This window comes from Myotis nattereri, assembly GCF_964212035.1.
Source record: "Myotis nattereri genome assembly, chromosome: 11".
Lineage (NCBI taxonomy): Eukaryota > Metazoa > Chordata > Mammalia > Chiroptera > Vespertilionidae > Myotis > Myotis nattereri.
The window spans coordinates 47,067,553-47,092,820 of NC_138086.1; the positions used below are offsets into that span (position 1 = coordinate 47,067,553).

General features: G+C 38.2%; 1 protein-coding gene across 1 annotated transcript in view; it reads left to right on the plus strand.

The window, feature by feature from the left end:
- PPP1R9A (protein phosphatase 1 regulatory subunit 9A) overlaps window positions 1-25,268 on the plus strand; it is a 241,769-nt gene that overhangs the window by 144,686 nt on the left and 71,815 nt on the right. The window contains exons 5-6 of the mRNA XM_081102246.1: window positions 1,394-1,498; window positions 23,091-23,226. Of these exons, the coding sequence (XP_080958372.1) occupies window positions 1,394-1,498; window positions 23,091-23,226 (241 nt within the window). The remainder of the gene's footprint in view (window positions 1-1,393; window positions 1,499-23,090; window positions 23,227-25,268) is intronic.

Here is a 25,268-nt window from a genome sequence, read left to right on the forward strand (position 1 = left end):
TAAGAGTTCCTTCATTTTTAGAGCAGCATAGTATTCCATCGTGTAGATGTACCACAGTTTTCTAATCCATTCATCTACTGATGGGCACTTAGGCTGTTTCCAGATCTTAGCTATGGTGAATTGTGCTGCTATGAACATAGGGGTGCATATATCCTTTCTGATTGGTGTTTCTGGTTTCTTGGGATATATTCCTAGAAGTGGGATCACAGGGTCAAATGGGAGTTCCATTTTTAGTTTTTTGAGGAAACTCCATACTGTCTTCCATAGTGGCTGCACCAGTCTGCATTCCCACCAGCAGTGCACAAGTGTTCCTTTTTCTCCACATCCTCTCCAGCACTTGTCGTTTGTGGTTTTGTTGATGATAGCCAGTCTGACAGGCGTGAGATGGTACCTCATTGTTGTTTTGATTTGCATCTCTCAGATGATTAGTGACTTTGAGCATGTTTTCATATGTCTCTTGGCTTTCTGAATGTCCTCTTTTGAAAGGTGTCTATTTAGGTCCTTTGCCCATTTTTTGATTGGATTGTTTATCTTCCTTTTGTTGAGTTGTATGAGTTCCCTATAAATTTTGGAGATTAGGCCCTTATCAGATATGACATTGGCAAATATGTTTTCCCACACAGTGGGTTTTCTCGTTGTTTTGTTGATGGTTTCTTTTGCTGTGCAGAAGCTTTTTATTTTGATGTAGTCCCATTTGTTCATTTTCTCTTTAGTTTCAAGTGTCCTAGGAGCTGTATCAGTGAAGAAATTGCTTCGGCATATGTCTGAGATTTTGTTGCCTTTGGATTCTTCTAGAATTTTTATGGTTTCCTGTCGTACATTTAAGTCCTTTATCCATTTGAGTTTATTTTTGTGTATGGTGTAAGTTAGTGGTCTAGTTTCATTTGCAACGGCATGGATAGAACTGGAGAGCATCATGCTAAGTGAAATAAGCCAGTCAATGAAGGAAAAATACCACATGATCTCACTCATTCATGGATAATAGAGACCATTATAAACTTTTGAACAATAATAGATACAGAGGCAGAGCTGCCTCAAACAGATTGTCAAACTGCAGTGGGAAGGCCGGGGAGGGTTGGGGGACAGGAGGTAGGGGGGTAAGAGATCAACCAAAGGACTTGTATGCATGCATATAAGCATAACCAATGGACATAAGACACTGGGGGATAGGGGAGGCTAGGGGACTGTCTAGGGCGGGGGGAAAAAATGGAAACATATGTAATACCCTCTGTATTACTTTAAGCAATAAAAAATAAATAAATAAATAAATAAATAAAAATAAATAAAATAAAAAAGTATCTTTAAAAGCAAGTATTTTGGCAACTAATTTGTTGTGATGGAAATATGTTATTGTAAAAATTAAATATGGCTAATTTTTTTCCTCTTCCCAAAGAATACAAGTCAATGACCAGATTGTAGAAGTGGATGGAATCAGCTTGGTGGGAGTCACACAGAATTTTGCTGCAACAGTTCTCAGAAACACCAAGGGCAACGTCAGGTAAACCTGTGGCTTCAGATATGTACAATTTCATTACTTGATGTTTTGTTTAAATTTTCTATGATTATACTTACAGATATATATAATTATAACAAGAAGTTTACTTAAATGCTAAAATTTTGCCTTTAGTTTTTTTATTTTTCTTTAATGTAATTAGTTCATGCAAATGTAATTTAAAACTAAAAATTATAGTATTCTAGAAAGACATGAAGATCAGGAGTGTACAGTATAAATCACTATGGTTAATTATTGAGCTTTTTTAGTGTGCCTTATTGCTAATACAATAAGAATTGCTATGAAGATAGAATTTCTCATTATGTCCTCAATAAATAAGACTTTTCGCCTCAAATTCTTTTAATAAAATCAGTTACATAGTAAATTGAAATGATTATACATATATTCAATGATACATGTTATTTAGATAAGCAGACTGAATGATTTGAGGTTAATAATGCTTTAAAAATATTTTTATTGTTTTAAAGAAACAGATAAAATTATACTTTGGTAAACTATTGCTTTTCCAACTTTAATAGGATAGAGGGTGCATTCTTTTGGACCTAAAAATTTATATCCAATCCTGGGGTTCTGAAAATTGTAGCTTGGAAAACAAATATACTGGAAAGTAGTCTTGAGCCAACTAAGGTCAAACTTTGAAATTTGTTTTATTTGGTCATAGGGTACTTATTTTTTAATATAATATTGCTTATGTCTTATACTTCTCCAAATATCCTGTGAATGGATACATAAGGGGACATTATTTAGTATGTGTAATTATGAGAGTGTTTCAGTGTTATCATCAAAATGAAATGTCCAAATATTCTGAAAATATTGATGAGTTAATTGAGCGAGATAAAATTATGATTTAATTACAGCATATTTTATGTTGCACAAGCGTGAACTTAAGAATTTAGACCTTTTTTTAGTTGGAAAGCACCCATTAATGCTTGAAGGGAATGTTTAAGAAATACAACCTCAGTAACTTTTATGTTTATCTTTCAAGAATACCCTAGTTCTGAGAAAGTATGTAAAACTAGAGGCCCATTGCATGAAGAGATTCATGCAATAGGCCTTCCTTCCCTTGGCTGCCGGCACTGGTTTTCCTCCGGCACCCGGGACCAGGCCTTCGCTCCAGCCGCAGCAGAGAAGCCAAGCGTGGAGGCTTCTCCGCTCTGGCCACAGCAGTGAAGCCAAGCCTCTTCAGTCTTTAGTTGTCTTCAGTCTTCAGTCTTCACTTGGGGGGGGAGCCTTCAATCTTTGCTCCATGCCTGCATATGCAAATTAACTGCTATCTTTGTTGGGTTAATTTGCATACTCATCCTGATTGGCTGGTGGGCATAGTGGAGTGATACCAATTTGCATGTTTCTCTTTTATTAGTGTAGATAATTGGCAAGAGTACATGTGATTATCTTTCTGGACTGTCATATATCAGTATAGAACTTGGTTTGAAGCTGCCCATTAGAATTTAAAGTGAATTTAAAAGTGAAATGAGATACACATTCAACTTATAAAAACATTTCTCAATTGGAAAAAAAGTTTGTGGTTACATGAAATCATAGTCATTCCTTTCTCTTCATAATTCTGTGCTATTATCATTTCAAGCCTTGTACAGATCACCAAAGACTTCTCAACTGGTCATCCTGATTTCAGTCTCTCCCTTTTTACAACTGTCCTCCTCATCCTTATCCCTAATGGACAAACACAATAGCAGTATTCACATATATGAAGGGCTATGGGAAAAGGCTATGACTCATTCTGTGTATCTCTAGTAGTACAACTAAAACCTGTGGGTAGAAATAGTGATTCTGCATCCATCATGTCCCTCTCTTCAGAAACCTCAGTGGCCCTCCACTCTGGGCAGAATCTAAGTTCTCTATCCTGGTATTAAAAATCTTTCATCACCGTATCTTATCACTCATCTTCCTATGTTCATGGTCTGGTTCAGTCAATACTAGTGTAGTCATTATCCTTCGAATATGACTTGTGAATTTTTTTGTGTGCCGTTCTCTCTGCCATCTTTTTCTGTTCAAAATACTGTTTAGAACCAACTTATCTTAAAGAACATATTTCAGATTCCTTCCTCTCCAAGAAGTACCCCTTCACCTCACTGTCCCCTAGTTATCTCTACTTCGTGGTACACTAACCTTTCATTCCACTTTTTTTTTACCTTGAGGTTATAGAACATTCTACTTTCCTCTTCTAAAGGCTTATATCTTATTTCCTAGTTCTCTTTGCAAAAATCTTGATATCAAAATGGGACCTCTAGGCTCCTTTGTTTACCCAAATTATTTAACCCTGAGTCTCAATTGAGTCTTTTCTCAATTTTAACTTACTAAAAATAATATTTGAATCCACTGGATATATTTTATGTAGTAGTTCTTCATAATAAGGTATTAATATAAAATCAGATCCAAAAATTAGACCTATAGTTTTAATGCACGGTTTTAAACTGAGAATTTAAAATAGGTATGGTTCTATATTTCTTATTCATTGATAATTTAGCTATCACATTCATTGGTTACTAAAATTTATTTTTTAAAGGGTATCTAAAAATTACTAAATGTAGTTAGTATTTTTCTAACTACAAAGCACAGATCTAGGAGGAATTTGTTTATTTATATACCTCTGTAAATAATATGCAGAACAATTCAATCCAGAATGGCTCTAGATGTACCATGCTACATCATATGTAGTACACAGCACATTTACTGTAGACTCCTTTGACTTTTGACTTTAAATTCCTACTATTCAGTATGTCTTTATTATATATGTCAATGTTACCTGGTGCAACCTAAAAAGAAACATTGTAACAATTATTTAAAAACTTATAATTGCCTAGCCCGCATGGCTCAGTGCTTGAGCATTGACCTATGAATCAGGAAGTCACTGTTCAGTTCTCAGTTAGGACACATGCCTGGGTTGCAGGCTCCATCCCCAGTGTGGGGCATACAGGAGGCAGCCAATCAATGATTCTCTCTCGACATTGATGTTTCTATCTCTCTCTCCCTCTCCCTTCCTCTCTGAAATCAATAAAAAATATTTTTTTAAAAAAATTCAATTTTAAAAAACCTATAATCTTTTTGGTGGTTGCTGGAATGTAAGTTACCAAATGTAATATAGTTAGACAGTTAGAGTAAAGTTTTGTTCTCATTGTCAGATCCTGCATTATATAAAAATAATTTAAATAGTTTAGATTCAGTTCATTTGAATCAGCAAATTTACCTATTCACAATTGACTTTTATATTAGAACATACTAAATGACGATTTACTTGGAAATCCTGAAAAGACCCTATTTGGCCCAACAAATTAAAAAAATTTTTTTTAACTCAAAATTATTAATCTATTAGAAAAAATAATAGGATATAGTTCAAAAGATAACAGTCACTGGTTGTATACCTATGGAAAGAAGACAGGAATCACCAGATGGTCATAGACTGATTTAAGATTGTACACAACTACCTTCTATTTATGCTCAGATATATAATTTAGCCTTCTGTGATAGCATTTTGCCAGCAATAGTCCAAATTTGGCTCAATATCTTGTGTTATATCTTTGTGGGTGAGAGAAACATGTGTTTTGAATTATGGTATAGGTAGCAGATAGGTAAAAGAATACATGTTAATTCTGTTACAATATCAAAATCAGAATGAGGCATTAAAAGAAAAATTATTACATACCAATACTCTTCATGAACTTAGATACAAAAATCCTTAACAGAATTTTAGCAGATTTAAGTCAGGAAGATATAAAAGTATGATAATTTATGGCCAAGTGACATCTTTGGAATGCATGGTTGATTTAATGTTTGAAATTCAACCTACGGAATTTCATAAGGGAAATTCCTCAGTGTGATAACTAGCAGCCCAAGTGAACTGACAGCTAATATTATATTTAATGATGAAAGACCAAACGCTTTCCCCTTATACTAGGACGATGCAAATATGCCCACTTTCTCCACTTCTATTCAAGTTGTACTGGAGGTCATAGCTTGTTCAGTGAAGCAAGAATAAGAAATGGAAAACACTTACATTTTAAAAGGAAGAAGTAAAACTTTGTTCACAGACAACATGGTCATCTATGTAGAAAATTCTATGGAATCTACAAAAGATGCCACTAGAACTGATAAGTGAGTCAAGCAATGTTACAGGAGATAGGCTGTTGTACAGAAATCAATTCTATTTCTAGATACCAGCAACAGCAAAGAATTGAAAGTTCAAATAATAACATTCATAATAACAGCAAAAACACTTGATAGTCTGGCATAATGTATTGAATATATCAGCAAAATTCTGAGAAAATAAACACAACCTAAATGAGTGAAGAAATAGACTCCCTGTTTATGGGTCAGAATACTCAATATTGTTAAGACTTCAGTTTCACCCCAAGTCTATAGATTAAGCACAATCTCAACAAAAATCTCAGCAGGCTCTTTTTCTTTGGTAGAAATAAACATTTTTTAAAAAGAACAAAGTAGGGGACTTTATTTTTTTATTATTTTTTAATATATTTTATTGATTTTTTACAGAGTGGAAGGAAGAGGGATAGAGAGTTAGAAACATCGATGAGAGAGTAACATCAATCAGTTGCCTCCTGCACACCCCCTTCTGGGGATGTGCCTGCAACCAAGGTACATACCCTTGACCGGAATCGAACCCGGGATCTTTCAGTCTGCAGGCCTACCTTCTATCCACTGAGCCAGACCGGTTAGGGCCAAAGTAGGGGACTTTAGCTACCTGACAGCTGCACTAATCACAGGAGTCTGGTTTAGGCATAAGGATAGGAATATAGATCAATGGAACGGAATAGGGAGTTTCAATATAGACCTGCATAGACATAAACAATTGGTTTTTGACTAATGCACCAAGGTAATTTAGTGGTGGAAATTATAATATTTTAAAAAATCATTGCTGGAAGAATTGGATAACTACATTAGAAAAAGCAAAAAAACAAAATTTGACCTTTCTTCCACAGTCTATACAAAAATTAACTCAAGATTGATCATAGCCTAAAGTGCAGCAGCTGAAACTATAAAATTTATAGAAAACAGGCAAAAATCTCAATGATCTTGGGTTAATCAAGGATCTTTTAAGACATAAAAGCAAGACATACAAAAGAACGAAATGGTAAACTCATCAAAAATATAAACACTTGTTTTGAAAATACTGTTAAGAAAGTGAAAAAGCAATTTAAATACTGAATATTTGCAAAACATTTATCTGATTAAAGACTGTTATTTAGAAGACATGAAGAATTCTTACAGTTCATTAAGAAGATATATAACCCTATTAAAAATGTGCAAATCAATTAAAGAGACACTTCACCGAGGAAGATATACAGTTAAGCACATGAAATGCTGCTCAATGTCATTAATCATTGGGGAAATGCAAATTCAGTTCCCAGTGAGGTACTACTACACACCCAGTAGAATGGCTGAAATTTAAAAGACTGATGATACTATGCATTGACAGGGATGTGGAGCAGCTCTAGCATTCCTTCACTGCCAGGGGGAATGCAAAATAGCACAGCCACTTTGTGGAACAGTTTGGCAGGTTCTTATAAATTACAACTAGAGGCCCAGTGCACGGATTCATGCATCGGTGGGGTCCCTCGGCTTGGTTTCTGGGAAACAGGCTGAAACCGGCTCTCCAACATCCCCCGAGGGGTCTTGGATTGGGAGACCCCTCTTGCAGGCCCAGCCCCCAGCACCTGGACACACACTGGCTCCCTCCTCCTCCTCTCTGGGTCCTGGGTATGGGTGAACCAGATTCGGGGCCAACAGTGCCCCAGCAGCAACCTAACCCATGGCCGATACCGCGAGGAACCAGGCTTCCTTCTCTATTGGTCAGAGCGTCTGCCCCTGGGTGACCATTGTGCATCATAGCTACTGGGTGAATGGTCAAATGGTTGGTCAGTTGCTTAGGCTTTTATATATATGGACTAGAGGCCCGATGCACAAAATTCATGCAAGAGTAGGCCTTCCTTCCGTTGGCTGCCAGCAGTGGCTTCCCTCTGGCACCCGGGACCCGGGCTTCCTTTCGGGCTGGCAGGTACCGGGACCCAGGCTTCCCTTGTAACCCCGGCTTCATCCAGAAGGATGTCCTGTCTAATTAGCCTATTATGCTTTTATTATTATAGATGTACACTTACCATACCAGCCAGCAGTTCTAGTCCTGGCTATCTACTAAAAAACAATAAAAACATCTATCAACCCAAGACTTATGTTTGCATATACATAGGAGCTTGTTCATAATAGCTGAAAACTGGAAAAAGTGAGTTCAGATGTCCTTAACTGATAAATTGTTATACACAATTTGTGTATCCCACAATTTATAGATGTGGGCAAACGTAAGTTTATCAACAATAAATAATACAATAGCTAAGACACAATAATATAAGAATAAACTCATGTTTTACGTACTCACAACTCTAAACCTTTTGTCCACCCTTGCAATTTATTTGTTCACTGTTACATATCTTATCTCAAGAAGAACTCTGAAAATTTTGAAAGTATTTAGAAAGGACTGACCAGGATGGTGAGAAGTCTAAACATTTTTCCTTCTACATATAAAAGTAAAAGGTTCTACAAGCCTTTTCCTAAGAAATAGAAAAAACTTTTAAAGACATGGTAGCAATTGTAAAGCACTTGAAAGTGTGAAATCTGGGAAAAGGATTAGCGATTCTTTTTAACTCTAGACAGCTGACCTAATACTGAAGGACAGCAGTTATGGAAAGTGATATTGTAGGGGAGAGATTGTGCTTCAGTCTGAGAAACGTCTAGAAAGCATATGTTTGCTCTTCAACACCATTCACATTTAAATTTACATGTTTTCTGGCTGGTACCTGCTACTTAGTGATCATTATGTATTCATAATGTTTTTATCCCCAGCAGACATATTTAACAACTTTTTGACATTGAGCCATACACACCACTACTGGAGGTCAGGATTTCATAGGAATTGTAGTTCCACACAATGGAAAACAAATTAATCTGAGGGCTTAAGTATCTCTCTGTCCTTTTTGGAAGATGTTATAATATTCAAAAGGAAATTGAAATGAATGCAAAGTGAATTTTTATAGATACACACATGTTTTTTTTGATTGATACCTACGCATGTAATTTCTAAATATAGAAGTTTTATAAATGTTTTCATTTAAAATCATTGGTGTATCAGAGATTTCGATTTAAAATGCATTAAATCTTGACATGTTTTCACTTTGTTTTCATCATTTTAGTAAGAGTTTTTGTTGCCATTACACACAAGGGGAAGTTGAGGTTTTCACTTTTTATCAAAGTGATTCTGTGGTTGTGCTTAATGGAGTGTTGTATCCAGTGGAGGCAGTGAAGGATTGCCATGTTCCGGAAATCATCGGTCCTGCGGGCTTTCTGTTTGCATCACTCATAAGACTATACCCTTGCCCACAGACAAGAGGAGCAGCCACTATAGATTTCAGACCAGGGGTGGTAGTACTTTTTAATCTTACATATATGAGAATGGTCAGCAGTCACTGTGATAAAAAGATTAAAAACATTGGAGATTTCCCAAAACTACTTTATAGAAGATTTTGGCTTAATGAGACATTTTCTGATGTCACTCTATACAGAATAACATTTTTAAAATTTCCTTTTAAGTGTTTATATGCATAAATATTTAAACCTGGCACAGCAATGCTAACTTTTAAGTAGAGAAATTTATACCTATTGCACAGTATGTAGTCCTTGAAGTAGCACATGGTAGACAATTTTAAAAAAATAATTCAGTTACAGTCATGTGTCCTTAACGGTAGGGATATATTCTAAGAAATGTGTGGTTAGGCGATTCTGTTGTCACGTGAACATCATAGAGTGCACTTGCTCAAGCCTGGATGGCATAGCCTACTACACACCTGGGCTACATGACATGGTATAGTCATCTGCTCCCAGAGTACAAGCCTATATAGCACATTATGGTACTAAATACTGGAGGCAACTGTAACACAGTGATACTTCTGTATCTAAACATAGGAAACATATAGTAAAAACATGGTATAAAATACTAAAAATGGTACACCTGTACCCTGAATGGGAGCTTGCAGGAATGGAAGTTGCTCTAGGTGAGTCAGTGAGTGAATGTGAAGGCATAGGACATTACTGGCCACTCTTGTAGACTTTATAAACACTGTACTCCAGCATCACCAAGAACATGCAAGAAATGCATTGTGCTACATTACAATGGCTATGACAGTGTTACCAGGCGATAGAAAGTTTTCAGCTTCATTGTGATTATGGCACCACCACTGTATATGCAGTCCACTGACCAAAACGTTATGGTGCAGCACATGACTGTGCTTTGTTTTTACATTGCAATATGGTATAGAAAAATGTTATGATAATCAGTATTGGTTAGATACAAAATTCCTTTCAAAGAATTAATGCTTATAAATGAGTTTAAATATTTTAAGTCTAGATAGTACAGGTCTAGCTTTTAAAAGCAACATTTTCCTCGATGGATTTTTTAAAATGTTAAATATATTATGTTATAGCTTACCAGATATCTAGCTAGAAAGAAAAAATATGTAAGAGTATGCAAGTACAGGAAAGAGGCAAGGGAGGAAAACCAAGATGGCGGCATAGGTAAACACCAGAGATTGCTGCCTCGCACAACCACTTCAAGAATACAACTAAAAGATGGAACGGACATCATCCAAAACCACAGGAAGGCTGGCTGAGTGGAAATTCTACAACTAGAAGGAAAGAGAAAAGCATACCAAGACTCAGAGGAGGTGCGGTGCAGAAGTACAGAGACATGTGAGCGGCGCACTCTTGTCCAGGGAGCATCAGCCCCGTGAGCACCCTGCCTCGAGCCTAAGAGCAGCAGCTTCATGTGGCCTGCCCCTGTCCAAGGAGCAGCAGCTGTGTGAGCAGCCCGCTTCCCCGTCCGAAGAGCAGCCACCAAACGAGCAGTCCAACCTGTCCGAGGAGCAGCAGCTGAACGAGCAGTCTTCCTACGTCTGAGGAGAGGCAGCCCTGCGCAGCCCGCCCCCATCCAAGGAGCAACAGCTGCGCACAGCCCGCACCCTGCTCTAGTTCGAGGAGCAGCAGCTGGACAAGCATCTTGCCCTCGCCCAAGAAGCAGCAGCCGCACGAGCAGCCTGCCCAATCTGAGGAACAGCAGCTGTGTGAGTAGCCCGCCCCCCATCTGAGGAGTAGCAGTTCTGCGAGCGGCCTGGCCCCATTCAAGGAGCAGCAGCAGCCCATCCCGGTCCAAGGAACAGCAACCACACGAGCAGACCGCCCACATCCAAGGAGTGGCAGCTCTACGCAGCACGCACTGGTCCGAGGAGCAAAGCCACAACAGCCTGCACCTGTCCGAGCAGCAGCCGGTCCTAGGAGCAGTAGCCCCACAAGCAGCCCACCACATCAGAGGAACAACAGCAGTGTGCAGCCAGCCCCCATTCAAGGATCAGCAGCCATGTGAGCAGTCCGCCACAGTTCAAGGAGTAGCAGCTGCGTGTGTAGCCCGCCCCATCCAAGGAACAGCAGTTTTGTGATCAGCACATCCTCCGTCAGAGGAACAGCAGCTGTGTGTGAAGCCTCCCCCCACTAGCCAGGGGAGCCACCACAACTGTGAACAGCACCCACCAGAGGAGCTGCTACCAACTGAGGAGCAGCTGCTACAACTACTGCCAGAGGAGCAACCACAGCCCGAGGATCCACTGCAACCCAAGGAGCAGCCCCTGAACAACTCAACATCTAGATATATCGGTGAGATCAAGCATGGGTAGACAAAGAAACCCACAAAGGAAAGAAAAGGAGGACACGCCAGAAAAGCAGCTAAGTGAAACCGAGGCATGCAGCATGACAGAAAAAGAATTCAGATTAAGAGTCCTAGAATGCATAAACCGGATGGAGGAAAAAATGAACAACTTATGCAAGAAGCAAGAAGAAACAGATGAAAAAATCAATAAATTATGTAAGAACCAAGAAGAAATGAAGAGTGATATAGCTGCAATAAAAAACACCATTGAAAGTTTCAACAGTAGACTAGGAGAAGCGGAGGACCGAATTAGCGAATTAGAAGACAGGGAAACAAAACACACCCAAACTGAAATGCAATTGGAGAAAAAAATTAAAAGACAGGAGGAGAGCCTAAGGGAGCTATGGGACAACATGAAACGAAACAATATACGAATAATAGGGGTGCCAGAACAACAGAAAGAGGAACAAGACTTAGAAAACCTATTTGAAGAAATAATATCAGAAAACTTCCCTGAGGTGGGTAAGAAAAAAGTCACACAAGCACAGACAGTCCGAAACAAGGTGAACCCGAAAAGACCCACACCAAGACCCATAATAATTACCATGGCAAATGTTCAGGACAAAGAGAGAATCTTAACAGGCTGCAAGAGAGAGACGGAAAGTTACATACAAGGGATCTCCCATTAGATTATCAAATGATTTCTCAACAGAAACACATCAGGCCAGAAAAGAATGGACAGAAATTTACAAAGTGATGCAAAGCAAAGGACTGAAACCAAGAATACTCTATCCAGCAAGGCTATCATTCAAAATTGAAGGGGAAATAAGAAGCTTCACAGACAAAGAAATAAAAGGCTAAGGGAGTTTATCACCACCAAGCCAGCAATGCAAGAAATACTAAAGGGACTGGTGTAAAAAAGAAGAAATAAAAAGCTCAGAAAGAAAACAGCCACAAAAAATAGGAATGGCTACAAACAAGTACCTTTCAATAATAACTTTAAATGTAAATGGACTAAATGCTCCAATCAAAAGACATCGAGTGGCTGAATGGATAAAAAAACATGACCCATACATTTGCTGTCTACAAGAGACCCACCTCAGAAGAAGGGACTCACACAGACTGAAAGTGAAGGGATGGAAAAATATCTTTCAGGCAAATGGAAATGAAAAAAAAAAAAAAGCTGGGGTAGCAATACTTATATTGGACAAAATAGACCTCAAAGTGAAGGCCATAACAAGAGATAAGGGAGGTCACTTCATAATACTAAAGGGATCAATACAACAAGAGGATATAACCCTGATAAACATATATGCACCCAATGCAGGAGCACCCAAATACATAACAAAACTCCTGGAAGATATAAAGGGAGAGATCGACAACAATACAATCATATTAGGGGACTTTAATACACCACTGACATCACTGGATAAATCCTCTAGACAAAAAAATCGGCAAAGAAACAGCAATCCTAAATGACTCTCTAGATCAGATGGACCTAATTGACATCTTCAGAACATTTCACCCCAAAGCCACAAACTATACGTTCTTCTCAAGTGCTCATGGGACAAATTCAAAAATATACCATATATTGGGTCACAAAGTCTCCCCAAATTCAAGAAGATTGAAATCATACCAAGCATCTTCTCAGACCACAAGGGCATAATATTAGAAATAAACTACAATAAAAACAACCCAAAATACTCAAACACTTGGAAGCTGAATAGCATGTTATTAAATATTGATTGGGTTATCAATGAGATCAAAGAAGAAATTAAAAACATCCTGGAAACTAATGACAATGAAAACACAACAATCCAAAACCTATGGGACACAATGAAAGCAATCCTGAGAGGGAAATTTATAGCTCTACAAGCCTATCTCAAAAACACAAGAAAAAATGGTAGGAAATCATCTAACTCTACATCTCAAAGAATTAGAAAGAGAGCAACAAGAAAACCCCAGAGTGAGCAGAAGGAAGGAGATAATAAAGATTAGAGCAGAAATAAATGACATAGAGACACACAAAAAAAAAAACAATACAGAAAATCAATGAAACAAAGAGCTGGTTCTTTGAAAGGATAAACAAGATTGACAAACCTCTAGCCAGACTCACCAAGAAGCAAAGAGAGAGGACCCAAATAAACAAAATCAGAAACGATAGAGGCGAAATAACAACAGACCCCACAGAAATACAAATGATTGTTAAAAAATACTATGGACAACTCTACTCCAACAAACTAGACAACCTGGAGAACATGGACATATTCCTAGAAAAAGACAACCTTCCAAAACTCAATCAGGAAGAATCTAAAAATCTCAACAGGCCAATAACTATGGAAGAAATTGAAGTAGTCATCAATAAGCTTCTAGCAAACAAAAGCCCAGGACCAGACAGCTTCACAGGGGAGTTTTACCAAACATTCAAGGAAGAACTAAAACCTATCCTCCTCAGACTACTACAAAAAAATTCAAGAGGAAGGAACACTTCTGAGACAGGGGGTTCCCCGGGGGTGAGGATGACGGAGCCCAACACGCTGGGGCGTCTGCATGCACAACTCCGGAGACCAGGTTCAGAGACACAGATCTAACTTTATTGAGGAAGTACAGCTGTATATAAAGGGGTAAGCAGCCAATGCAATAGTGTCACGCTTGCTATGTTATCCAATGGGCGTGAGGGTTGGGGTTAAGAGTAGGTGGCTCCTGGAGATATGTCAGGCGGGCGTTGCCACTTTCTTGGTGTGCCAAGGAAGCCTGTTCGCTGGAGTGTGCTCACAGCGTTGCTTCGGCCGCAGCACTGAGATAAATCTCTTGAGCTCTGCCCACAACTTCCAAGCTCATTCTCTGAAGCCAGCATCACCCTAATACCAAAACCAGGTAAAGACAACACAATGAAAGAGAATTACAGGCCAATATCCCTCATGAACATAGATGCCAAAATCCTCAACAAAATCTTAGCAAATCGGATCGAGCAGTACATCAGAAAGATCATACACCATGGCCAAGTAGGATTTATCCCAGGGATGCAAGGATGGTACAATATCTGCAAATCAATAAACGTGATACATCACATAAACAAATTGAAAGAATAAAACCACATAGTCATATCAATTGATGCAGAAAAAGTGTTTGACAAAATTCAACACCCATTTTTGTTAAAAACTCTCAGCAAGGTGAGAATAGAAGGATCATACCTCAACATAATAAAAGCCATCTATGACAAACCCACAGCCAACATCATACTCAATGGACAAAAACTAACACCATTTCCCCTAAGAACAGGAACAAGACAGGGATGCCCACTCTCACCACTCCTGTTCGACATAGTACTGGAAGTATTAGCCATTGCAATTAGACAAGAAGAAGAAATAAAAGGCATCCAAATTGGAAAAGAAGTAAAACTGTCCTTATTTGCAGATGACATGATATTAGACATAAAAAACCATAAAGACTCCATCAAAAAACTATGAGACTTAATAAATGAATTCGGCAATGTAGCAGGATACAAAATTAACGCCAAGAAATCTATGGCATTTCTACACACCAATAGTGAACTTACAGAAAGAGAGACTAAAAAAACAATCCCTTTCACCATCACACCAAAAAAATTAAGCTACCTAGGAATAAACTTAACTAAAGAGATAAAAGACCTCTACCCAGAAAACTACAGGACGTTGAAAAAAGAGATAGAGGAAGACATAAACAGATGGAAGAACATACCATGTTCTTGGATTGGTAGAATCAACATCATTAAAATGTCCATACTACCCAAAGCAATCTATAAATTCAATGCACTTCCCATTAAAATACCAACGGCATGTTTCACAGATCTAGAACGAACTCTCCAAAAAATCATGTGGAATAAAAAAAGACCCCGAATAGCTGCAGCGATCCTGAGAAAGAACAAAGTAGGTGGAATCTCAATACCAGATATCAAGCTGTATTACAAAGCCACTGTTCTCAAAACTGCCTGGTACTGGCACAAAAACAGACATATAGATCAATGGAATAGAATAGAGAACCCAGAAATTGGCCCCAACCAATATGCTCAATTAATATTTGACAAAGGAGACAAGAACATACAATGGAGTCAAGATAGTCTCTTCACTAAATGGTGTTGGGAAAATTGGACAGATACATGCAAGAAAATGAAACTAGACCACCAACTTACACCGTACACAAAAATAAACTCAAAATGGATAAAGGACTTAAATATATGATGGGAAACCATAAAAATTCTAGAAGAATCCAAAGGCAACAAAATCTCAGACATATGCTGAAGCAATTTCTTCACTGATACAGCTCCTAGGGCGCTTGAAACTAAAGAGAAAATGAACAAATGGGACTACATCAAAATAAAAAGCTTCTGCACAGCAAAAGAAACCATCAACAAAATAACAAGAAAGCTCACTGCATGGGAGAACATATTTGCCAATGTTATCACCAATAACGGTTTAATCTCCAACATTTATAGGGAACTCAGACAACTTAAAGGATGATAAACAATCCAATCAAAAATTGGGCAAAGGACCTAAATAGACACCTTTCAAAAGAGGACATTCAGAAAGCCAAGAGACATATGAAAACATGCTCAAAGTCACTAATCATCCGAGAGATGCAAATCAAAACAACAATGAGGTACCATCTCACACCTGTCAGAAAAACTATCATCAACAAAACCACAAACGACAAGTGCTGGAGAGGATGTGGAGAAAAAGGAACACTCGTGCACTGCTGGTGGGAATGCAGACTGGTGCAGCTACTATGTAGGACAGTATGGAGTTTCCTCAAAAAACTAAAAATGGAACTCCCATTTGACTCTGTGATCCCACTTCTAGGAATATATCCCAAGAAACTAGAAACACCAATCAGAAAGGATATATGCACCCGTATGTTCATAGCAACACAATTCACCATAGCTAAGATCTGGAAACAGCCTAAGTGCCCATCAGTAGATGAATGCATTAGAAAACTGTGGTACATCTACACGATGGGATACTATGCTGATGTAAAAAAGAAGGAACTCTTACCATTTGCAACGGCAAGGATGGAACTGGAGAGCATTATGCTAAGTGAAATAAGCCAGTCAGTGAAGGAAAAATACCGTATGATCTCACTCATTTATTGATAATAAAGACCATTATAAACTTATGAACAAAAATAGATACAGAGGCAGAGCTGCCTCGAACAAACTGTCAAACTACAACGGGAAGGCCGGGGAGAGTTGGGGGGCGGGAGGGGAAGGTAAGAGATGAACCAAAGGACTTGTGTGCATGCATATAAGCATAACCAATGAACATAAGACACTGGGGGGTAGGGAAGGCCAGGGGATTGTCAAGGGCGGGGAAAAATAGGAGACATATGTAATACTCTGTAATACTTTAAGCAATAAATCAATAAAAAAAGAATATAAATAAATAAGAAATAAAAAAATAAAAATAAAATTAAAAAAAAAGAAAGAGGCAAGCTTGGTTGCATAGAACTTTAGCAGCTAAGTTCTGTCAACATATTTTAGTGAATGGAGCTGTACATATATTTATCACCACTCAAGTAGAATTAAGTGAAATACTTAAAAAGTTACCAAGTTAATCCCGGCCAGTGTGGCTCAGTTGTTGAACATAGATCTATGAACCAGGAGATCATGGTTCGATTCCTCATCAGGGCACGTTCCTTGGTTGTGGGCTCGATCCCCAGTAGGAGGCGTGCAAGAGGCAGCCGATCAATGATTCTACCTCATCATTGATGTTTCTGTCTCTCTTCTTCTTTCTTACTCTCTGAAATCAATAAAAAATATATATTGTTAAAAAGTTACAAAGTTCAGAGTAAGAGCATAAAATGTGATCAAACAGGAAAAATGTGACACTTTTTACAGAAATGTTTAAAAGTACCAATGACCTTTGTGACCTAAAGCTCAAGTATTGTAAAAGGACAGTAGGTCTTGTACAGCGATTTTTCTTTTTGATATTTAAATATATATCATTCAGGTTTTTGATGTGCACACAATAAATATTTGTTTAAAGAATATATGAAGGAAAGAATTGATTATACAAAACCAACAACTAGATCCTGGTATAGCTTTTCCTTTTTTAAACCAGCTTAATTTCACATTGAGAACTTTTAAATTTTGACATCAAATGCCATTTTGATAGTGTATCACTTTTATTAGAATAACTTTTGTCTGTAAAGCAAGGCACTCATAAATCATGTTTCAACATAACCTCTCTCATCATTCACAGAAAACATGTAGATCTTTATGACTTCAATTCAGCAAATTGCAAGTCCAATCTTATAGTTGTTTGACAGCTCACCAGAGAATTCAATGAACAAATCAGATGAATCCCATATAATCTCATCATCTAAACTACCAAGGACAGTGTATGGGCATTACTTGCTCTGATAATAGATTTAAAAAGAAAAACAAAATCCAATTCATTTGACTTTGTCTATTGTATCTCAGCTTGAGGATGGCAGGGGGTAGTTCTTAGTGAAATAATTCACATTGAAACAGCATGATTTGTTTAACACTAGAAAAAAAGCGATGCTAAAAACATAAAGCTTAATTGTATATTTTAGTTTTGCCATTATATAGACAGTAGAGGCCTGGTGGGGTCCCTCGGCCTGTCCTATGGGATCGGGCCGAAAACAGCTCTCTGACACCCCCAAAGGGGTCCCAGGTTGTGAGAGGGTGCAGGCCAGGCCGAGGGACCCCACTAGTGTATGATTGGGGCTGGGGAGGGACCACAGGAGGGCTCCAGGGTGTGTCTGTCCCGTCTCGCTCAGTCACAATCGGCCAAACCCCAGCAGCGAGCTAACCTATGAGTCAGATCATAAGCCCCCTGGTGGTTAGTGCATGTCATAGTGACTGGTCAACTCGTCAACTGTCTGCCCCCTGGTGGTCAGTGCCCGTCATAGTGAGCAGTTGAGCTCCCTTAGCATATCATTAGCATATTATGCTTTGATTGGTTGAATGGACCACCAGACACTTAGCATATTAGGCTTTTATTATCTACACTAATAAAAGAGCAAGATGCAAATTGACCGTACCTTTGCAATGCCCACCAGACAATCAGGAGTGAGTATGCAAATTAGCAGGACAAAGATGGCAGTGGCCACAGAGCCAGCCAGAGCGAGTGGGAGGCTTGGGTTACCCTTGGCAATGGAGGAAGCCAAGCTTCCCGCCTGCTCAGGCCAGCTACTGAAGGAGGGGCCTGTGAGTGGAGGACACAGAGCTGGCCTGGGGGTGCGGGAGGCTTGGGTTGCCATCGCCTGGGCTGGCTGCCAAGGGAGGGGCCTGCAAACGGCCCTCAGCCCCTTACCCAGGCTGGCCATGCCCCCATGGGGTGAGGGTCCCCACTGGAGGCGTGGCCAACCTGCAAACCACCATCAGCCCCTCACCTAGCCTGGCCAGGCCCCCAGCGGGGACCCCCCACCCTGAAGGGGGTGTGGCCAGCCTGAAAACAACCCTCATCCTCTCACCCAGGCTGGCCACGCCCCCCCATAGAGGCATGGCTGGCCTGCAAACTGCCTCAGCCCCTTGCCCAGGCCAGCACCATGCCCAGTGGGGACCCCCATACCAATGGGGACGTGCCCAGCCTGCAAACTACCACAGGCTCCTTGCCCAGGCCTCCCCACTCCCCAAGGGAATCCCCACCCTAATCCAGGACACCCTTCAGGGCAAACCAGCTGGTCTTACCTGTGCACCAGGCCTCTATCTTCTATCTTCTATACTAATAAAAGGGTAATATGCTAATTAGACTGGGAGACCTTCTAGGTGACCTTCCAGACGTTCTTCTGGAGAAAGCCATGGTGGCGGGGCCGAGGTAGAGGCGGTTAGGGGCCAAGAGGGGAGGGCAATTGTGGGTGATCAAACCGGCGGGGGGGGGGGGGGGCAGTTGTGGGTGAGCAGGCTGGCGGGGGGAGGGGCAGTTGGGGGCAAGCATGCCAGCAGGCAGAGTAGTTAGGGGCAATCAGGTAGGCAGGCAGGTGAGTGGTTAGGAGCCAGCAGTCCCGGATTGTGAGAGGGAATCCAACTGCCAATTTAGACCCATCCCTGTGGCATTGGGCCTAAACTGGCAGTCGGACATCCCTAGAGGGGTCCCAAATTGGAGAGGGTGCAGGTTGGGCTGAGGGACCGCCCCCCCCCCCCACCCACCCAGTGCATGAATTTTGTGCACCAGGCCACTAGTATAGGATAACCTTAGAAAATACCTAATTTTTTATTTAAATATCCATTACAGTTTGGTGTCCGTTACCTCATTTTTATAGCTAGAAAAATAAATTGATCATGCCATTTCTTGTTGAAGCAAAGAAAAACGTTTAGAAAGTAACAAGAAAATATGTTTTTTTCTTAAAGGGTCTTGAAGTTTAGAAACAGGCTGATTTGACTAAACATATTTCATTTGGAGATAATGTCTATAATATATCACTAATTATATACAAATATCACATATTTAGAGGGACTGATTGTTGCAGACTATTATTATATTTTTGAAATTCAATTTAATGTGATCATGTGATCCATACTTTTATCTTTCAAGGGTGACTTATAATAACATGTTCAGAGCACACTAGTGCAAGTATTTTATTTTTTCCTGTGGTCATCCTTATCAGGATGAATTCTAATATTGCAAATATGTACTATAAATTATACAGTGGGGCCTTGACTTACGAGTGTCTCGAATAACGAGTTTTTTGAGATACCAGCTGTCTCTCGGCCGATTTTTTGCATTGAGTTGATAGAGTAATTTGAGTTAACGAGCTCCTTAACAAGCTCGGTCTTGGAACGAATTAAACTTGTAAGTCAAGGCCCCACTGTACTGGGTTACAGAACTTTAAAGATGTGTACAGCTAGGTGCTAATAATGCCTCCCAAAATACCTGCCTGAATGAAGAGATGTATACTTTAACACACACTTTTAGAAGTGAGTATATTTCATGAGAGGAATTGTCTATTTTATATGTAATTACAAATCACTTCTGTTTCATCAAACTGTAAAGTGATTTTGAATATGAACTAATATTGGGAAAATAGTAAAAAATGTTAAATTGTAGCAGTAAATTCAGAAAGAAAGCCAAGCTGTGATTTTGAGCAAGTAGGCCTTCATGTTTTAAAATGCTGCTTTTTTATGCAATATGGAACAATTCTTATTTCCTCTGAAACTTTGTTCATAAATAATTCTGGTTTGGAATTGTATTTTGAAGAAAGGAAGAAAGTTGTAACATCACATTGGAGTTTTGATTATTATATTGTATAATTACATAATTTCTTATTATATAATACTAGAAGCCCCATGCACAAAATTCATTCAAGGGTAGGCCCTCACAGCCCTGGCTGCCTTGGCCCTTGCAGCCCTGGCTTTGTCTGGAAGGTCAACTGAAAGGTCATCCGGACGGTCTTTCCGCTGTTCAGCTATCCAGTCTAATTAGCATATTATGCTTTTATTATTATAATTTAGATTTTAAAAAAGAATATTTTGCTTTAAAAATTTTCACGAGGTCTTTCTTAAGATTCCTTCTTTCATCTCTAAAATCAGCAATTAAAATCAGTTTCAACTATTTGGCAAGTGGACCACATCTTTTGTTTTTCTCTCCCTGAATTGTGTTTACATTAGCTTTAAACACTTGCCTTGCAGAGAAAATAAACTTTTACATTCTTAGGGAAAACTGTTAAACTAAAAGACCTGACAAAGTAATTCTCAAATGCATTTAAAGAACTTATGGCTTAAATGAATGTGAATTCTAATTTACTGACTTTGAGCTTGGCTGCTGTTTTTTATTAATTTGCATTTTGTACATTAATTGCTTCCCTCAATCACCTGTCAGATTTATAATAGGGAAGTTATACTCTCTTAAACCCCACTCTATTATTCATTTAAAGGGAGATAAAAGTTCAATATAGAAAGTTAAGAAGTACACTGCAGTTGGCAAAAGATAATAAATAGAATAAGCACATACACTTATATTATTTGTGTGTATATCTGTGTGTGTGTATGTATGTGCAATATACACATAGCTGAGGATATAGAACCATTGCAACTCAATAATAAAAAGTCAGACAACTGGAGTGTTTTAAAAAATGGGCAAAATATTTGAAAAGATATTTCACTGAGGAAGACATGTGCATGCTCAAAAAACGCATGAAAAGATACTTAAAATCGTTAGTCATCAGGGCATTGGAAATTAAAACCATTATAAAATACAACTAGATACCTAGTAGAGTGGCTAAAATTTTAAAATATAATACTAAATGTTGGTGAGGAGGTAAAGCAACTTCACCTTTCATGCATTGCTGGTTGGAATGTAAAATGGTACCACCACTTTGAAAAAAACAATTTGGCAAATATTTGAAAAGTTAAATATATACTTACTTAACACATGACATCAATTATTTGTCTTAAGGAAAATGAAAATTAATGTCCAAAACTTGCACTCCAATGTTTATAGTAATTTTGTTCATAACATCCAAATCCAACCCAAATATCTATCAATAGATGAATAGATACACTAAATATAGTACATCTGGAACAATGAAATATTATTCAGTTACAAAAAGGAACAGATTGCTGATATTTGCAATAACATGGGTGAATGTCCAAAACATGATAGTGAGCCAAAGAAGCCAGACACTCTATGATTCCATTTATATGAAACTTTAGAATAAAGATAAATCTAATATGGCCCTAGCTAGGGTGAAGTGATTTACTAGAAAGGAAATGGTATATTTTAGTTTGATGGAAATATTCTATATCTTTATTAATGTGCTGTTTATAGGTTTATTCATTTGTCAAACTTATTGACCTTTACATTTAAAATAGATACATTTGTGTGAATTATACCTAAATAAAGATGAAAATTTCAGTTTTTACAAATTTTATTTATACTTGATTCTTAAAGGAAAATAGCTCAATTGATTAAATGAACATGTAAACATAATATCAAAATTAAGTCCTGTTTAAAACTTCAAAATTTCTCCAAAGTAAATGAATTAATTCACCAACTCTCCTTATTTTAGTTTTTCTTTTTAAATCTAAAACTAACAAAACTACATTTTCCCCCCTTTTATTTCTTATCTCTAAAGTTTAGTAACTTACCAAAAAGTTAGTGCCTCTACTCTACATATATTTACCCACCTAAGGTATGCTGTATCTCAAAAAGTTTTCATGCAGTTTTTGTGTTATAAAGAGGACATTACTATGGAAATCTTAAGTTCAATGGTACAGGAAATTAGGAGTTTGCTGCCATATGTAGAGCATCAAAAGTGTGTATAGTATTGTAATACATCTGTTTTGTTTTTTCCCAAGGTAATAATTTTTTTTATGATCTTTTATTTTTTTTTCCTTTCTGTTCCTTTGGGCTGCAGCAGAAATAACTTTGATTGCTCAGCTAACCTCTCCTGCCACCCGCCTGCCATTTTAAGTACAGTGGAGCCATGACTTACGAGTGTCCCAACTAATGAGTTTTTCGAGATAAGAGCCGTCTCTCGGCTGATTTTTTGCTTTGAGTTGTGAGCTAAAATTCGGGTTACGAGCCAGCTTCAGATACCCCACCGCTAGTTGGCGCAGCGAACGTCACAGTGAACGCCACAACATCAGCCCAGCATCACATGTCTCACTCGTTCACTTTTTGATTTGACATACGAGTAATTTGAGTTACGAGCTCCGTCACGGAATGAGTTAAACTCGTAAGTCAAGGCCCCACTGTATAGAGGTGATTTTTTTTTTTTTGAGGCTTCATGGATCCTGATGAGATATCAATCTTGGTTACTTTGTTTCATGGATCCTGAAATATCAATCTTGGTCACTTAGCACTTCTTTTTTACTGAACAGTCTAATTATATTAGTCTTCTTTAACCTTTCTACAGGTTTGTCATTGGGCGAGAAAAACCAGGACAAGTGAGTGAGGTTGCGCAGTTGATAAGCCAGACACTGGAACAAGAAAGGCGCCAGAGAGAGATGCTTGAGCAGCATTACGCCCAGTATGACGCCGACGACGACGAGGTAGGCAACCCGAGCAGACATTCTTTTCCTGCATTTCTTCTCCCGAGGTTCCTACTGTATAAAACTCTCTTTACTTTATAACAGGATGGCAGGTTCTTCGCAGTTTCCCAAGGAGCGTGTGTGTATGTTCAATCTCACGGAAAAGAAATATTACTTGCTTTTATTATTCACTTATGAATCAAATATTGGTATTCCTTTGACAGTGTGAAGACTTTGGAATCAAATAAGTTATATTTTATCACACTATTTAAAGAAATTCACTGAAACAAAACAAAAAAGAGTAAAAACACCAAAATGCGAATGGTTGCTGTCTTTATGGTTTGAATTAGGTGTTTTTTTCCCCTCTGCTTTATGTTTTTGCAATTTTTATCAAATTTTCAGCCAGTATATAATGCTTTTTCAAAAAAAAATCAGTAAACATTTACATGAAAAAGCACACACATACAAACGCAGAAAAGCATTAAAAATCACTGAGGTTTTCAGGCTTTTCTTTTTGTCCAGGAAGAGAAAGTTCCTTGGATCTGCTCGCTATGATTTGTGCTAACACAATGCAGAACAAAGCTTTCCCACCAGCACATATTCCAGAGAGTAGATACATATTGGAATAATTTTGCATCCTGTTCTCTGTAGAAGATCAAGTAAATGAATAGAAGCTAACCCCCAAGTGAAAACGGCTGTCGGGAACCCTTGTGTGTTGTAATATAATACAGATGCTGGTCTATTTCTAATGTAAATGCCAAGCGTACATTGATATAATGGGACAACACGCTTTATTTTAAATGTGCATGTGTTTCATATTGGCATATCAAAAAATCCATCAGCAATTTAGTTGTAGTATTTCATACTTCATAAACATAGTAAATATTCAGGTAAAATAAATATTCTTTATCCCAACTGATACAAGGACAGTGCAACGTCATATGTTCAGCCTCTATTCATCTGAATTTATTCTATGTTCAGAACTTTTTACATTCCTGGCCAAAATGTAGTGAAGATTAATAAACATACATTCAAATATTTTAATGTATTTTTAATCTGGATGTTTTAACCCAAATGCATATTGATTTTTCATGTGCTTGTAGTATAATAAGGATGTACTCTCCATTTCTTAGAGTAGAAAATTTAAAATGGTGCATTAGTTAACTTTTGATCAAAGAGTACATGCTAGAAAGTCTTCATGTGAAAGTCTCTCATAATCCTATTTTGTTGATTTTATTTATTCACTTGCAGAATTCATTGGAAATGGCGAGTATTTTTTATTATATTGAGATATTATATATGAAAATGTTATCTTGGATTTAGAAACTAAAAAAGTGTTTTCCTCAGATACTTGAACGTTCATCTTACCTAGTCTTCCATTCTCTATGCTAGTGTTTTATGTTTTAGCAGACATACTAATTTGCTTTAGCTACAAGTCTATTTTAGGATGGTAGAATCATCTCTGCAGGTCTGGTTTTTACCTGCTCACTCTGCTAGAAAGAGTTTGGAGCTGAGTTGCAGGGAGTAGGGGTGACATCAGTGGTGGACTGAGGAGACCAAGCTTTCTGGTCTCTGTGGGCCTCCGTGTCTCTGGCTGTAGAGCACAGGGAATTGGATAAATCTCTGAATTTTTTCCAGCTTCTAATATTCCATGAGCCTATGAAATAAAGCATCTGGTGAAACAAGGAAAGAGTGAAAATAAAATAGTTTTTAAGGTTCGTCAAGTGAAATTTTTTAGATCACATACTACGTACTTCTTCCAGTACATAGGAATGAAATCACATTCATCTCCCAGAAGTTTTCAATTCAAACAGGTAAAGTGCTCGCTCGCTCTCTTTCTCTCTCTCCCTCCCTCTCTCTCTCTTTCTCCACATAGATATGAATATAGATATACACATATCTTTGTATATTATTTTCTAATGTAATAATTTTAGTAAATGCAAAAGGAATGTTTGTTACTCAACATTTACACTTAAAAAACATCATATAAATTTTTTTGCCAATTTTTGTAAGGAAAGCAGAGTTGATTGTCACTTAAGCAGATCTTTTCAGGGGGAACAGGG